The 18,412-nt window shown below is 43.7% G+C and overlaps 1 protein-coding gene across 4 annotated transcripts in view; it reads right to left on the reverse strand.

Annotated features, from left to right (window-relative positions):
* ATXN7L3 (ataxin 7 like 3) overlaps positions 1 to 14,544 on the reverse strand; it is a 37,582-nt gene extending 23,038 nt beyond the window's left edge. Inside the window, exons 1-6 of one of the 4 annotated variants that reach the window (XM_083147395.1) lie at positions 14,395 to 14,544; positions 13,698 to 13,815; positions 9,778 to 9,910; positions 913 to 1,084; positions 619 to 737; positions 293 to 315 (exon numbers count right to left, since the gene is read on the reverse strand). In XM_083147395.1, coding sequence (XP_083003521.1) covers positions 293 to 315; positions 619 to 737; positions 913 to 1,084; positions 9,778 to 9,910; positions 13,698 to 13,748 — 498 coding nt within the window. In that variant the 5' untranslated portion in view covers positions 13,749 to 13,815; positions 14,395 to 14,544. Of the gene's footprint in view, positions 1 to 292; positions 316 to 618; positions 738 to 912; positions 1,085 to 9,777; positions 9,911 to 13,697; positions 13,816 to 14,323 lie in introns of all 4 variants that reach the window. The other 3 variants (XM_083147396.1, XM_083147394.1, XM_083147392.1) reach the window with 3 other exon arrangements.
* Positions 14,545 to 18,412: the final 3,868 nt, after the last annotated feature.

Genomic DNA, 18,412 nt, shown 5'->3' on the forward strand with positions numbered 1-18,412 from the left:
ATCTTTGAACTGCCCCACCTTCACTGTGGAACAGCCCTTGAAAAACAGGACTGTCCTACCCAAATTTTTCAGGACAATTGGAAGCTATGAAACATTAGATGATGGCCTTAAAAATCAATCACATCTGGGGTGACTCCCGTATTGATACTTAAAATGAGAAACCTATTTTTACATCCACAAAAAAAAGCAATGCCTCTGAAGGAGAAATAAACAATGAATCTTGCACCTAAATATTCTAAATTTATTTTGACTAGACAGAATGCCTTATTGTAATGTGTAAAAATCATCTTACCTTTTCTGATCTTCTCTTCTTTGCTAAAAATGGGGGGTTGTGGGAGGGGGGGGGGATGGGCAGGTATAAAGCATGGGAGAAGAAAAAAAAAAAGCCACACAAAAAACAGAAATGGAGGAATATTATATTATAGTGCAGGTGAAAACAGTGCACAAAAAAAGGGAAGGATTTCCAGTCAAAATAAGCAAAAACATAAGAGGATAAGTAAGGAACATGGGAGAGGGGAAGAGGAAAAAAATAATAATAAAAGTAAATAAAGTGCAGACCAAGCCAATGAATTAAACAGAAAACCAATAGAATATTAGAATACAGCACTGGTTAGTTACCTCCAGACTGACTAAACGCACCTTTCTTCTCCGATCCGTAAGACCAGTCATTATCATTCACATCATCATTATCTTCCTGGTCACTTTCTGATTTGTTCATGTTGTTGCTGCTCGCAATCCTGAAAACCAATCAGAATGTTTATTCTGTGTGGAGGAAAGACCTTACAGAGAAATGAAAGCTGGTTTGCTTTCCTGAACTGAAAGTATTTTTTAATTTACGGAATTTTAATGGAGCAGAGATCACAGTGTGGCAATTCCAAACTAGAGAAAAAACAAATAAGGAGCATTATTTACCTCCGATTTGCGATGCGGCTACTGTTCCTTCCCATGCCCAAACATTTCTCTAGGTGGGGGGCAAAGCGTGAGGCTGCAATACTGCGATTACAGTTGGGACACACACACTCTTTGCTCTTCCACTGGTTATAGACCTGACCAAAGATGTCCACCCCTGGCTGGTCTATGATTTCTGTAAACAAAAAAAGGAAAAATAACCAGTGTCAGAAAGGAGGTATAAAAAAAAAAAAAAAAAAGGACTACAAAAATAGAGATCTATTAGGGGAAAAAGGGACAAACTAGGAAGTGCTGGTGTGAATGGTATAACAAATATAAAGCCTTAACAAGGGTATCATTGTTCCATAAAATGTTTGCATCTTCACATTGCAGAGGTTTTGCACTGCAGTTCCTGTATTGCATGTAGGGATGCCAATCCCGGGGCATTTTTTCAATCCCGGAATTCGGGATTGAAAAATGCTCAATCTCTGGATTCCTGTGATAGGCTTCCCTAAGAAAAAAAAAAAGGAAGGAAGAATGCCCAACCACCCCATAATTATCTGCATGGCTGAGAGCCGGGCTGGTGCGGCATGGAGCCTGGCCGGTGGGCAGGGCTTAGCCAGGCAGACGGCTGGAAGCCGTGCCAGCGATAGGGCGGGCGGAACGGCTGTGTAGCCTGAGCAGCGTAACCTGTGACTAAGTCATGCTGTGCAGAGCTGGATAGCTGAGGAAAGGAGGAGAAGCCGGGCAGCATCTGAGCAAGTGCTCAGACACTGCCCGGCATTAGACTACGCATGCGCAGTCTAATCCCAAAATCGTAATGAAATTCTGGTCATTTTGGGGCCAAATCCTGGGATCCGGCCAATCACAATCCCAGGATAGGCCACCCTAACCGCACATTAATGCCAGCCACTGACAAAGGAGAGGTCTGCGAATGTGAAGTAGCATGGAATGACAGATTCTGCCATATGATTATTTGTAAGTGGCTCACCAATACAAGAATTTGCCATATTCTATGATCTTTCTACCAACTGCTACCAAAACACTAGGGATAAATAAGGAAGACTATTTTCAGCAAGAAACCTTTACCCGGATACTAGGTATTAAGGACCTGCGTGCTTCTGAAAGGTTGCTGCCAACTAGAAAAATGCAAAGTAGTCTCGTTTTTAGCCTTCAAAGATACAATATGGAAAGGTTTTTATTGCACTTCTTGTGGTGCTACTTTATGGAATTGTGTATAAATAAATAAATAATAAAACTCTCCTTGTGTGGTTTTTCAATGTCTATGTCTCATATCCCTCTGGCATATAATTAAACTAGAGGTCTTGAGTTAAACAACAATGTTGTACCGGAACTCACGTGGGTAAGTATTTTGTGACATCTGTAAAAGGTTTCTTTTATCCTCTGTTCTTATGTACCAGCAACATCTATGTCTCACAGAATGTAATCAAAGGTGTCCCTCTGATCAGCATCTCTCATCCAGTTATATCTAGTTATAGGAATGCTGTTACTTTCAAAACAATGCTTTATTCCTGCCTTCAACACTTAATTTGTTCCTTTTTAAGTATGTATTGCTTTCAGCAGTCAATCATCGTTTAGTTTCTCCACACACAGCATAAAATCCAGGCCCAGACCAGGGATTGGGCTGCATTCTGACTGGAGGTATTATACACTTCACAACATTTCCAGGGATGAGCCACCTCATCCACAGAGGGGGTACAAATGAATGGAGGATAAAAGAAAGCTTTACAGACGTCACAAAATACTTACTCACGTGAGTTCGGGTACGACAACGTTCTTCAATTAAAGACATCTAATTTTAATATATGTTAGAAGGATTCGACACATAGGAAAACCACACAAGGAGATTATTTCTTATTTATTTATACACGATTCCAAAAAGTAGTACCACAAGAAATGCAATAAAAACCTTTCCATACTCCACCAAGATACTGCATGATCTACAATACACATCTGCAAAATAAAACTAGGTTCAAACAAAAAGATTTAACTATGAGATTATTTGTCAAAATTAGCAAAGATAACTCAGTCATTCAATTTAGGAGGGTGTGTGAATTGTACTCAACATACACCATATGGACAAAAGTAAAACGGGCATCTGACCATTACACCGACAGGGACTGTAATGACATTGTATTTAAATACATTTACTTTTTATGAGGCCAGGCACTGATGCTGGATGAGAAGGCCTGGCTCACAATCTCCACTCTAGTTCACCCCAAAGGTGCTGGATGGGGTTGAGGTTAGGGCTGCACTGACCAGTCAAGTTCTTTTAAATGACTAAAACTATGGCGGTCAATCCAAGTTGCTATGATCTTGTGGGTGCGAGTTATTGTGACCACACTTTACAGACAACAAAATTAGCAGAAAAGGGCTCCATGACCCATAGGGCAGAGGGTGCATGATCAGGTGTCATTGCCAGTGTGTAAACATTTCGGCAATGGTATATCGCACCCCTCGCAGTTAGTAGAAGAGACTCCCATGTCTTTATAGTCCTTGCATTGTGTAATGGGGAAAGTCATGATGAAATAGAAAAGAGCCTTCCCCAAACTGTTGCCATAAAGTTGGTAGCATAGCATTGTTCAAAATGTAATGTTTCAGCATGCCTAGAAAGCAAGGATTATACTCACGATAATACCTTTTCTTCGGAATACTTCATGGCAGCCATTACATTGGGTTTATCCCCCTCTCTCTCCCAATTAGACAGGTAGTTTTTTTCTCCCCTAGGATCCAGCTCCTCCTCTTCCTCTGCTATATAACTGAGCACCTCCCCTTACACCATAGTCTTTTGAATGTCTCCGACCCGATCCTAGGGAAAAAACAGAAACAGGGAGGGCTAAAAAAATATGGGCTGCCATGAAGTATTCCGAAGAAAAGGTATTATCGTGAGTATAATCCTTGCTTTCTCCTTCATACTTCATGGCAGCCATTACATTGGGATGTACCAAAGCAGTAGGGTGGGATATACAATACCTCAAGCTAGCGCTTGTCTCAGGACTTCGCTTCCAAAACGTGCCCCTGCCACATCCAGGGCATAATGCTTGGAAAACGTATGCAGAGACTTCCAAGTAGCCGCTTGACATATCTCTCTGGCCGATACGTTCGCCTCTCTCGCCCATGAAACCGCCATTGCCCTTGTCGAGTGTGCCTTGATACCCTCCGGGACTGGACGTCCTACTTTCTTGTAGGTAAAGGAAATAACTTCTTTAAGCCATCGTGAAATTGTCTGTTTCGCTGGAACGAATCCCTTCTTCGCACCTTGCGGAATCACAAACAAATTCTCTGTCTGTCTGAATGAAGCAGATCTATCCAAATAAATTCTAATGGCTCTGACCACATCTAATGAATGCAAATTCTCTTCCTTTTTATTTGAAGGATTGGGAAAAAAACAAGGTAATATAATTTCTTGATTTAAATGAAAAAATGACACCACTTTTGGCAAAAAAGAATCTTTAGTCTCCAAAACTACTTTATCCGGGAATATCTTCAGATATTGCTCCTGAATGCACAGCGCCTGGAGCTCACTAACCCGTCTGACTGAAGTGATTGCTACCAGGAACGCCACTTTCCATGTCAAAAACTTAAGGTTTGTTCTGTCCAACGGCTCAAATGGAGCCTCCATAAGTCCGTTTAGCACCAAGTTAAGATCCCATTGAGGAACCAAGGAGCGAATCCTTGGCCGGATCCTCTTGATGGCCTGACAGAACCTTTTTACTAGGGTATGATCTGCCAGCCTCTGGTCTAACAATACACTTAATGCTGAGATGTGCACTTTCAGGGTAGAAACTGCTAAGCCCTTGTTGAAACCGTCACACAGAAACTGTAGAACATGAGAGATGGATGCATTTGGAAACTGAAATTTGCCCTTAGACCATTTAGCAAATATCCTCCAGACTCTGTAATAGATGGCTGACGAAACCTTTTTCCTAGCCTGAAGAAGTATTTCTATCACTTCTGGGGATAGGTGCTTCTCCCTTAGTTGCTGCCTCTCAATTTCCACACCGTCAACGACAAGTTCTGCGGGTCTTGGCATCTGATTGGTCCCTGAGACAGAAGGTCTGACGATACTGGCAGAAACAGAGGTCCGGCTACCGCCATGCTCTCTAGCATCGGGAACCAAGCCCTTCTGGCCCAATATGGAAGAACTATCAACACCTGACATCTCTCCGACCTGATTTTCCATAACACTCTGTGGATGAGAGAAAATGGTGGGAACACATAGGCTAGGGAATAGCTCCACTCCTGAGATAGGGCGTCGACTCCGCACGACCCGCGTGCTGGGTACCGTGAGAAGAACCGGGGAACCTTTTTGTTGACCGATGTTGCCATTAGGTCGATCTCTGGCATGCCGAAGTTTTCTACTATGAGCTGGAAGACTGACTGCTTTAGTTCCCATTCGCCTGGAATTAATGTATTGCGACTCAAGAAGTCTGCAGCTTGATTTTCTTCTCCTGGAATGTGCAAGGCTGTAATAGACAGAAGATTTACTTCGGCCCACGACATTATGTTCTCTACTTCCTCCAACAACACCCGACTTCTTGTGCCTCCTTGACGGTTGATGTAAGAGACTGCCGTGACATTGTCTGAGAACACCCGCACATGTGACCCCTTTATCTCGTCCGCGAAGAATTTTATCGCTTGCCACACTGCCCTCAACTCTCTGTGGTTTGAGAACCAGTTTTTTTCTTGCATTGACCACCGTCCTTGGCACGATCTTCCTATCCCATGCGCCCCCCAGCCTGAGGCGCTGGCATCTGTAGTTATCACCACGAATGACGGACTTTGCAGGGACCACCTTCTTTCTCTTAACAGATCGTATCCCCACCAATTCAGGGAGACCTTTACTGCGTTTGGAATCCTTATTGCTTGATCTAGTGGCGTATGATCTCGTGAGAACCTCAGGAGAAACCATTGCAGTGGCCTCATTCTCCATCTTGCCCAAGGCGTAACTTCTACTGCTGAAGCCATCATACCGAGCAAGCTCATTGCTGTTCTTAAGGGCACGCGGGGTTCGCTGTGAATAAGAGAAATCAGCTGCTGGACTTTCTCGCACCTTTTCTCTGAGAGCGCTATGTGGAAAGAGACGGTGTCTACCAGGATGCCTAAGAATTGAATCTTTCTTGACGGAGTGAGACGACTTTTTTCCCAGTTGATCATCCAGCCGTGTCTTTGAAGAAACTCGATGGTGTAGTCTCTTGCTAGTACACTCTCTTCTTCGGACTGCGCTGCTATCAGGATGTCGTCTAGATATGCCAACACCATCACTTTTTTCCTTCTTAGTCTTTCTATTAACACCACCAGAACCTTTGTGAAGACCCGGGGTGATGAGGTTAGCCCGAATGGCAGGCATGTAAACTGGAAAGGTCTTTCTTTTATGGCAAACCTTAGATACTTTCTGTCGGCCGGAAAGATGGGAATATGAAAGTACGCATCCTTCAGGTCGATTGCCACCAGATAATCGCCCTTCCTGATTCCCATCAAGATTGACTTGGTTGTTTCCATATGAAACTTCTTTTTTCTTAGACACTCGTTCAGACTCCTCAAGTCGAGGATGGTTCTGAACCCGCCTGAGGCCTTGCTTATAACAAACAACCGGGAGTAGTACCCCAGTCCTCTTTCTTTTAACGGAACTTCTTCGACTGCATTTGTGTCGATCAGATCCTGCACGCTTAATTTCAACACCTCTTTTTCCGTTTCTGATAGGGGAAGATTGGAACTTAAAAATTTTGCCCATTTTGGCTTTAACAGAAATTCTAACCGGTATCCTTGAGATACTATCTCTAGGACCCATTTGTCCGAGACGTTCTGCTCCCAGACGTGAGCAAATTCCAACAGTCTTCCTGCTACTGGAATCCGCTCCATGTCGCCTCTGGCGTCACTGCTTCTGGGTTGTACCAGAGCTTTCGCCTCTCTTTTTAATGTACTGGCGAAAAAACGCCCGTGACGTACCTGACGCATATTTGTCACGAAAAGGCCTGCCTGGTCTATATGACCTGGCCTGTCTAAATGATTGCCTGTTGGAGTAGGCATTAAATCTACCCCTCCTGTCCTGGGGTAACCTGACCGATTTACCCCCCGACATCCTCCGAATCATTTGGTCAAGCTTACTCCCAAAGAGAAAAGCCCCCTCATACGGAAGTGTAGCCAGTTTATTTTTGGAGTGTGAATCCGCCGACCATGACTTCAGCCAGAGCGCCCTTCTGGCTACTACTCCCGAAGTCAAAGACTTGGCTGAAAAATCCAACATGTCTAGTGATGCCTCACAGACATAATCTATGGCCATTTGTATCTGAGCCAGGCTCTTGCTCATATGATCTCGGGAGGTTTTATCCTGCATATCATCCTGCAGTGCCGCACACCATATGCGTAATGCTCGTGACAGAGAGGCTATGGCTACGCCTGCCTTCATGGACACAGAGGTAGATATATGCAAACGTTTCAGAGCACTCTCCATCCTCTTTTCCATAGGGTCCTTTAGAGAAGCACCGTCCTCTAACGGAATAGTCGTGCGGGTAGTAACCTCAGACACAGATGCATCAATTTTGGGCACATTGCTCCATTTCAAAAAATCCTCATCTTCCAAGGGAAACATTTTCTCAACCCTTTTAAAGGACCCCACACGTTTGTCCACATTATTCCACTCTTTTATCAGTATGTCCTTGACCACCTTGTGGACCGGAAAGCACCTGCCTTTCCTTGACCTGTCTTCAAAAAGAGTGTCCAACTCAGTTTTAACCGGTTGCTTATAATTCAAGGTCTTATATAGGTTTTTTAACACCACTTCTACTAGACCTAAATCAAACAAACGCTCGTCTTCAATCACTTCTCCAGATTCGGCCGTGGAACCACCTGTACCGTCATCAGAACCGGCCCCTACTGATCCAACATCATCGTCCACATCTAAACTGGTCTGAGACCTAGACCTCTTATTGCCAGAGTATTCCTTGTTAGAGACAAAATTCTTCTCCATCCATTCTCTAAGTTCTGAGATCTGGCTAGACACTGAAGCAGTTTCCTTCTTCTGAAGACAACCTTTGCACAATACATCCTCTCCAACAAATGACTTGTCACACTCAGGGCAAATCTTATCCAATCTCTTTTTTGCTGTCTTCTTTTTTGCCACAACAGGCACACTAAAACAGAAGAAAAGATGGACTAACTAACTGACTAACCAGCATAAAAAGCAGACCATAACCAGTCCTCACTGAGGACTTACCTGGGCAGCGGTGTATTCACATTAGGAGAGGCTTCCATACTGCAGCAGAGTTTGTCCACAGAAGTACCCACGCAGAAAGAAGCAGGAGCGCCTGTTACACCGGCCAGGCGCTATATATACTGCTCTTCCGCCTTGTGGAACGCACGCGACCCGCAATGGAACGCAGGCCGCGTGCTGACGCGTCGCATATGCGTCACGTCCTCCCCGGCGCCTACCACATAGGACGCTGAATAAGGAAGCGCCATACGCTTCCTGTCACTGGAACGCACGCGGTCTGCCCATGCAACGCAGACCGCGCGCCGGAAGCTCGCATCACTCCCCCTTCGGCGTCCGCTCTCCCCATACCCGGAAACAGACGCCCGTCCTGGGAGAACATGCTGACGCCGCTGCACACCTCTCCTAGTGCTCTGGACTCACCCTAACCGCGCCATGGCTCCCGCCCTAAGGCTCTAGGTGAGTCCACATACCTCCTTCTTGACACCGGGTTATAGGCTCCGCCAACCCATCAAGTGAGCACAGATCCATGCCTCCGGATCACACATATAGGGTAAGGCACCGCCACCCCTCGCTGCCAGGTCCTTAAACCATACTCTTTACTACACTAATCTAACTACCTGCTTACAGATAGAGGAGACAGGAAAAAAGACTATGGTGTAAGGGGAGGTGCTCAGTTATATAGCAGAGGAAGAGGAGGAGCTGGATCCTAGGGGAGAAAAAAACTACCTGTCTAATTGGGAGAGAGAGGGGGATAAACCCAATGTAATGGCTGCCATGAAGTATGAAGGAGAAAATTGCCCTTGTCTAGAGATAATGGACCCGATGCAAACCCTGGAAAACTACCACAATACTTTTATCCCTCCGCCACCAAGCTTCACAGTCTGCATAATGCAATCAGACCGGCAAATTGTTCCCAGCATGCACCAAAACTAGAACGCCTAGCATTTTATGGGCGTCCCCATGAAAACACGGACTTCTATTTGTGAAGCTAGGAGAAAACATTCGATGGTCGCCGACCATCAAATGATTTCTCCTGCAGCGGAGTCATGTGAGGAGGCGTAGGTTAGTTACACATCCCCTCGCATATTAGCGAGGGGATTCATTGGGTGAACATTTGGCATCTCTGGTGCTCAGTAAGCTGCGATCTTCCCCAACCAGAATGACCCCTTTAATGTAAAAGTGGTATCATATCGCAGTACCACGTTTAAAGTAACTGAGCTCTTCGGAACGACTCTATGTGCATAATTAAATGTTTGCAAATGGAGACAGCATGACTGGGCGCTTGATGTTATACACTTGGCAACGGGTCTGATCGAAACGCCTTAATTCAATACTTAATGTGTGGGGGCGAAACCTTCCTACAGACTCTGCTCTGCTAAAGTGCTGCAAAAGGGAAGACTTGGGAGAAAGCTCCTCCTGACTTACTTGCTAATGGTAGGTCAGGCAGATATGAGTCTCCAACACCAGACTGCCACATCTGAATCAGCAGCTCTAGTGCTACTTATTCATTGGGAAAAGATGGTGATGAAAAATAAAACCCCATTATCACTGATAACATTTCCAGGTAACAGTTCACAAATGCCTGCCCCGCCTGTTTATTCCATTGTACACAGGTGATACAGTAATAATATGAACACAAATGAAAGGTTACATACCAAAATCCTTCATACTTTCTGGGTCAGTTTCATCCAGCAGAAAATATCCACACTTAACAGCTCGGTGGACCTCAAAACTCAGCCCCAAACATGTGTCCTCTACCAAATCAGTGTAAATGTCATGAGAAATGGCCTACAGAAAAACATTAACAGTCAACAGAAAGTAATTGACACTAATGCTTAGTATTGGACAATGAATATCAACATATCCCAACCATAGATCTTAAGGGTTTAATCTCTATATTTTTTATAAAATTTTGTTTTTAATCAACGTTGGAGCTAGTTATATCTGCTGTGTCAATAATTGGAGGTGATGTGGGCATTACGGTTATAAACACTACTACTCTACTTCTATTTAGATTTCAATTCCATTCAGCTCTACTTGAGCCTCTTCTCTTGCCAAAAGGCTACAGCTTAGAGGAGGTGCTATAGGCAGGTATAATTGGAAGGTATTCGGTCCCTGGGTCAACAATGTCTAGGTTGACCACTATTGGTCAACAGTGACTAGGTCGACATCCAAGAATGGTCAACAGATCCACGGTCAACATAAGCTTTAGCTCGATACAAGTTTTTCATGTTTTTGTACAGACCCACTTGGTTCATACTTAACTCTTCACTTGGGCATAGAGGGAGAATATAATAGTGTACTGGGCGTAGTGAGGCACCGTACCCAAGGCATGGCGAGCGCATGTTGACATACATGTAAAAACATAAAAAGTGTGTCGATCACGGACATATCGACAGAAAGCTTGTGTCAACCTTCAGTCAATGTTGTCCATTCTTAGGTGTCAACCAAGTGACTGTCGACCTAGACATTGTAGATCTTCTAGACCAGCGGTTCTCAAATTGTGGGTCCTGACCCCAAAGTGGGTCCTGACCTTCTCACCATGGGGTCGCGACTCCACATTGCTCACCATCAGGCTGATGATTTTTCTAAACTCAGTCAGTGATTCAAGGAGTCTGAAAACTCTGTTGCATTGTCTGCTATGTTAAGACTCCTCCCATCATTTTGTGCCTCCACAATGCTGCCATGTATGTGCTGTCTGCTGACTACACATGTGATGTGATGACTTTCTGCAGTAACTTGCTGGGGTCCTGTCATTATTTTTATTGTCTGATTGGGTCCCAGTGCAAAATAGTTTTGAGGAACCCTGTTCTAGACCATATCCTAATTGAAAATATAAGTCAGTGCTATATAGCAACTTCTGCAGGCTGCGAGGGTACAGCACACACTGCATGCTGACTCACGGCTCTAATCAGAAGATGGATTATATGTTGTTCAGATTGGTTATAGCGCACCTGATTCAGCACAGTGCATAGTGTGGGGTACTTGGGTCTTTTATCAAAGTCTAATAATGTTATGTGGTATTTTAGTCAGTTATATAGTGCTTGACAATACTTTGGTTGCCCCCTCCAAAAGGCAAGAGTAATTGTACAGATGGCTACTTTTGAAGGACTGGTTACAATAAAGTGAGTATCATAGTGGCTCTACTTTATCAACAGCAAGTGCATAACTCATTGTAATGACCCTATCCAGGAGGGACACATTACTCTGCTCCTGCACTTCCCTCTCAATGTATGATTGCCATCACCTGTGTTAAAGCACTTTTTTTTTTTTAAATTAACCTGTTCAGATATAAGGGTAATCATAAATTAAGATAAAAATCTAAGAGCAGAGCATTGTGCACCTCCTGGAGAGGGTCATGTTGGGAGGTATGCAAGTGTGACTTAGAATTTACCCTTGATCAATGCATATAAATCCTTTGGGTAATATTTGGACTTCAGCAGAATTACAATGACCTACTGCGCCCCAGACTGCAGCTGAAGAACACTTATGGGTACCAACCCTTTCACCAACACAAAAAAAAAAAAAATGTTCTCCTCAGCGTTTTCAGTCAGAAAGGACAATAAAAGTTAGAAATGCGTTGGTGGTCGTGGACATTTACTGACTGGTTATTGCTTAACCAGTGACATAATCAAAGTGTCATATGGGACACTTTCCCCCTTTGGACTCATTCTGGGTGAGCCATTTACCACCAGTTGTTACATTTTTCAACTGGAACTTTTTATGTTTGAATTTACTGGAATGGTGTCTTAGTACAAATAAATACATGTTGGAGGATTGTGGAATCTCTGCCTCGAATGATTATTGAGGACCTCGACTGTAAAATACCTTTATGGTAGGGATGGCCATCGACAATCGATGATTTGAACTCATTGATGGTTCATGGCCCATGTCGAATACTTTTGCCATCGATGGGGGTGAACCAGATTGTTTCCCTCCATCGATGAAACAGAAAAACAATGTTTTGCTTTTTTTTTCTTTCTTCAAAGTGCTGGGACACTGAGCATAGCTCCGCCCCCGACACCCGTGAAGCCCCACCCCCGTGTTTTGATTGGCCCACAGGCCAATCAAACAAACACAATGGATGACCATCGATATGTAAAAATATCGATGGTCATCCATTGCATAGTTTAGCACTATCGATGGCCAGCTGCAGAATTGCCATCAATGGCAACGATGGCCCTCCCTACTTTATGGGATCATAGGGACCCCCTTTCGGGTGAATGTTAGTTTTACAATTGAAGTTTGTAGGAGGTATTGGTATATATCCATTCAAGGTGCAACACACAAAGAAACCTTTAAGGGAAAGTCACCCATTTATGTGAAGTCAGGGTCTATGGGTTTATCCCATTGAAATGGTGATTGAATACCACATATTAATCTGAACCTTCTTTTCTTCTTGGGCACCCTGTTGGAGATGAAAGGATTATTACATCCGATCTGAGAGAATAGAGAAGATCATCTTCTGATGCGACAGCGTTTATTCTTTTGGTTTTCTTAATATTTGGACTTGCCAAACAGGATTCTCTCTTCTCAGCATTGCTGTGGTTGTTGATGGCTTTGCAAATAGCCTGGCTCAGGACATAGCTTTACATTATACTGTTTTCTTTTTTATATTCATGTTCTTAAAATGTTGTAATAACCTTCTTTAAAGAGGACCTTTCACTTTGACAAAATGCATTGATTACATAGTGCCTTGCAGCCTGTAAAGTGCAGAACAGTGCATCCCATGTAGAAAAGCGGAGACTAGGCAAATGTCATGCAACAAACTGATCTATCCTCATTACCAAACATCCTACTTTATTCAGTTCCTGTAGGAAGAAGCTAGAAGAGGATACAGCAGCATGCGGCAGGACTTTCAAGTGGAATCTCTGCATTTGCACACAGGGAACATGGTTTATCTACATTTTCTCCCAAACGGAGGAAGCAGAGATGGATAAAAAAATTAATTAAGTGACAGAATACAGTCGCCAGGCAGGAGTGGGATTTTTTTTTTTTTTTAAATGCTTGCATATAATGGGAAACCATTCTAAAAATTAGCAAATTTCAAAAAGGCGTTTGTAACCGATGGAAACAGATTAGCATGATATATTTTGGCTATTGCCGCTTTCACTCTGCTCAGGATAGTCTAGTGACATAGTTGTATTGAAGAATTTTGGGGACTTTTTTTTTTATCTTCTAACAGATTTTCACAAATGTTCTAACATGGATACATGCAAATTTAAGGTAGAGACTAGATCCCCTTCAGTTTTGATTACAGGATGTGATGTTCAGTGAGGGCGGAAGTTTTTAAATGCCCTCACAAGGTTTTTTATTTTATCTGTAATGGAGGTAGGTGTCGGTTATTTTGTTTTATTTTAGCTGCATTGTACACTTGCTCGCTTCGCTCGCCACAGACTTATGTTAGTCATCCAGGTATACGTGGACCCAGTGCATGATGGGAAAATTGTCAAAAAACTGAAGGGATCTAGACACTAAGTCACCAGCTGAAAATTTACTGTAGCTCTGCAATAGACGATTTTTTGACCAATCATTACGCTTCCAGGTAAGGTAACATTTTATTACACTTCCTCACCTCTAGTTTACTGTTATCCAGGCCAGACAGAGACATGTCTTCCATTCTCATTTGTGACCAGTACTTGGGGGATGAGGATGCCTGACCAGGCAGAAAATAGGCAGCCACCCCCCCTTATCTATACAAAAAGGAAACAAAGGGAATATGTTGATCACAATATGTGGCACAATCAAAACCAAGCTTAAAAATGAACACAGGACAGACATTGCACCCACAGGAAGATAAAGCTGACTATGCAAAACAAACATGCAACTGAGAGATACTAGGGGACCCTGCCATGCATGCTTGGGGCAGTCAGTATGTCACTATATGCAGCAACGTACAGGTTCTACACGTACACAAGGCATGAGTGAGCAGCTTCTGCCCTGCTGTGGTTGGCAGTCCGGCAAGTCCCAGTTAGCCACATGCTGGTCCATAACTCCCTCACAGTGGCCGTGATATACGATGCACTGCAGGAGGAGGAACACACTCTCACATGCCTGTGCATTGCACAATACACACACTCCTCTAGGTGTGCAGCATTCACTGCTCACATGTACAGCCCTGCCCCACAAGCAACACACAGAATCCCACACAGCGTGCTAGGAGCATGTGAGTCACGCCGACAGGAATTTCATTGTTCATACCCAACATTACCCCCAGCTTGGCTCCTCTGTCCGGTCTCCTCAGCACCTAATAGCACCGGCCGCCATTTTACCTTATCAGGCGGCCTCAATCACCGGCTGAGAACATCGAGCGATACGCCACGCCCACTCGGGGCGTGCCAGTAAACAGCAGCAAGTTCTATGTTAATGCATCCACACTGCAGGAGGAAACTGCAGCACCAGCTACAGAGGGACGGTGTTGCTAATGATACAAAGGGAAAGAGAAGAGCGACAGCCAATCGGAAGGAAGGGGAAAGTACATCCTCCAATCGGGATCGATGGGTATGGCCTGGATGTTGAGCAGCTTCCAGTTGTAGACAGAGGTGGGAGTGGAGATGAGGTGTTGTCATGGAAACAGAGCAGTGAGCTAGGCAGCCAGTCTCATTGTAGAGCAGCATGTATGTAGTCAATGAGACATGGAGACAGATAGCAGTAATACCGATTCCCCCTTAAATTGTGTTCCTATTATTTACTCATAGTTACTAACAGTGTCTTGGGGAAGATTAATGTTAGAAAGCTATAAAGTTGCATCCAAATTAGGGGTAAATTTACTAAGATGAAGTGCTAATGAAGGTGGGATGTTGCCCATAGCAACCAATCAGATTCTACTTATTTATTTAGCACTTTCAAGAAGATGTATGAAAGATCTATGAAAAAGATGCTTTCCTCTTATGAGTAAATAAATAAGCTAATGGTGGTTATTAGCTATACAGAGATGCATCAAAAAACCCTTCACAGAGCATATTACACACCTAAATAAAAATTTATAACAGGAAATTCACAGACATCAAACTGCTTTCAATGTCAAACCCCAAATGCGGACATAGTATATTGCTTATGGGATTGCTCATTGGTACAGCAATTTTGGAAAGATTTGCAAGATTTGATTAACGCTCAACTCAACATACAGTTTCAGGCAGTACTTAAAGTGGTCCAAGGGAGGTGGTGGAACTCACCCCTCTACACCCTCCCTTGCGGAGAAGCCACGCCCCAACACCACCCTTACATGGTCATCCAAGGATATTCAGTGGCGGGGACCATTTAGTCGGCTGGGCGGCGTCTCAGGCGCTCGGTAAGCTGCGATGTTTGCAGTTTATGAGACAATCTGAACGAGGGCCTGTGTGTGTGTATACACACACAGGCATTATCAGAAAACTTTTGAAGGCCACACAGTGACATGAAAACATAAAGGACCACACAGTGACCTAGTATGCCTCACAAATCAAGCCCAAACAATGACAGGCTACTGAAATCATTATATACTCTTTATCTGTAATGCCAATTACACATTATGCCGCACCGTGATGCCCATTACACCCCACACTGTGATGGCAATTACACAATACGCCGCACTGTGATGCCCATTATACATTATGCCGCACACCAAGATGCCCATCACACATGTGCCCCCACAGTGCCAGACACATATGCCCTCACAGTGCCAGACACATATATGCCCTCACAGTGCCAGACATATATATACCCTCACAGTGCCAGATATGCCCCCACAGTGCCAGACATATATATACCCTCACAGTGCCAGATATGCCCCCACAGTGCCAGACACATATATGCCCCCACAGTGAAATAAACACATATGCCCCAAATGTAACAGAATATCCCAGCAGCAGCACAACTCATTGTTGTTGTGCACGTCTCCCCTGCTCCTGGGCCGTCAGCCAATCATACCTCACGGGCTGGCTCCTGATTGGTTGCTGGCCCACAAGCTCTGATTGGCTCGGGGTCTGGTAGCCAATCAAGAGCCGGTCCGCAAGCTCTGATTGGGTGACAGCCGCCCAGTTACAGGAAGGAAGAGGGCGTAGGCACTGTGTACGGCTGGTGGCTGTTGGGGTAGATGTACACAGTGCGCTGGGCGTGCTGCAGAGGCAGGGGGATGCTGGGTGGGCTCGAGAGGCTGAGCTCTAATATGGCTTGATGCAGCCTGAGCCAGCCTGCTGGAGGTAATTGTGGCCGTGCTAGATGGGCGGAAGGAGGCGGACCTGAGTTCCAGCTTCAATTACAACTGCCGGAACTCAGTTCCACCAAGCTCCGGCCCACTTTAACTCCTGGTTTCAGGTATAGAGACTGGGTATTTTGGAATATATATAAGTTGAATATATCTTGATAATATCTAAAGGTGCACTTCTTCTACTCAACAAGTTAGCAGCAGCGGGGAAAAAAAACATTCTTTCTCAATGGATCGATAAGGTCCCGATCCCATTTTCATTGATTTATCCTAGAATCCAGTATTTATTTCAAATGGATTGGACGGAGTTTGCAACAAATAAAGAAAAATGAGTTGGTAAATTTGCAGGTGTATGGATGCCTTACATACATACTTTGACCCAGACCACTAAAGATGCATTGAGAAGCAGCCTCCGATCAACATCCTTGTATGATTTGGAGACTATTGCTAATGGTGTTCCCCCTTTTTGATAAAAACCCCTCGTATATCCCCACCTTACACAAAACTAGTGATGCGAATAATAGATGTTAGACCCCTTGACATGTTGTTTCACCGAAAATATACCTGATTTGATGTTATCTGACTAGACCAATTTATCTGTATGTGACACTGACGAAGATGTAATATGTATACTTGAAAAAAAAAAAAGATAATAATCTGCTTGGTTGCCATGGGCAACATCACATCTTCATTAGAACTTCCATCTTGGTAAATTTACCCCTTATTGTACCGATTCGATATCTATTTTTATAGCAGTCTGTAAAACGACAGAAGCTGATTGGTTGGTATAGAATAAAATGAGGATTCTTTTCTGGTGCTGTTAAGGGTTTGAAATGTAGAGTCTCATGTAAATATGACTAATGGAAGTTGATGATCCCTTGTTCTAAGGCATCTCTCTGACACTATTCATTACAGGATACACTGTGAAACAGTGTATTGGCTGTTATATCAACAGTCTGCCCCAAGGATGAGGCATTTCTCTGCTTCTTCCTATGTGAAGAAACAAGGGAAATGTACATTGGTCGCCACAACAGGGCATACATTTATTTATGTATTTATTACATTGCCCAATGTGGCCATCTGTCCACATGGAAAATATTGAATTGGGGGGACATGCTGGACAATCCAGCATGTCTGACTGATCGATTTTTATCAGATCAGACAGCGCATACACACTACAATTATCTTGTATATGCCCAGCAAAAGGGAAGCTATTTGAATTTGAGACCAACAGATAAAGGGTATGGGTCATAGGGTCTACACTAATAAGGTCAACAGTCAATAGGTCGAGCACTACTGGTCAAAAGGTCGACACAAGCAATAGGTCAACATGGAAAAGGTCAACATGAAAACAGTAGACATGAGCTTTTCTAATGTTTTGATGTCTGTCAACATAGGTTGACACGGACATGTATAAGTGTACCACATCCCCCTCAAGACAAAAAAATGAAAACTCATGTCAACCTTTTCAATGTGTAGTGCACAGAACTGGACACTGTATTCCAAGTGGGACTTACTAATGCTTTATAAATGGGTAATATCCTAGTGTCAACCCTATCCTCTATACCAGTGGTCCTCAAGGACCCCCAACAGTGCATATTTTCCAGGTTCATGGACACATTTTAAAAGATCACAGGTGGAGCTAATTATATAACTTGTGGTTCTGTGTGGAGATCTGGAAAACGTGCACTGTTAGGGGTCCATGAGGACCGAGGTTGAGAACCACTGCTCTAGACCTCTTTTTATGCAGGCAAAAATCCGGTTTGCTTTTGCCGCTAATACTTGCCAGTGAGTAGTACAGCTAAATTTATTGTCTATTCGTACCCCTAATCTTTCTCCCCTAGAGATTGCCCTAACTCTACCACATTTAGTTCATATATATTGCACAGGTTTCTGTTCCCAAAGTGCATAACCTTACATTTGTCTACAATTTTTTTTAATTCGACTCTTTATAAAGTATGCTATAGTTACATAGATAGTTATACATAGATTGGGGGGAGGGCACCCTTTCACCATCAAAGCAGTTCAGTATGCACATTTTCAAGTGAGGATGTGCCAAATTGAACATCTTGCAAGTTGGAACAAGTTGGCTCATGGCCTGTCTA

Source organism: Crinia signifera, chromosome 6 (genome assembly GCF_055691185.1).
Source record: "Crinia signifera chromosome 6, ASM5569118v1, whole genome shotgun sequence".
Classification (NCBI taxonomy): domain Eukaryota; kingdom Metazoa; phylum Chordata; class Amphibia; order Anura; family Myobatrachidae; genus Crinia; species Crinia signifera.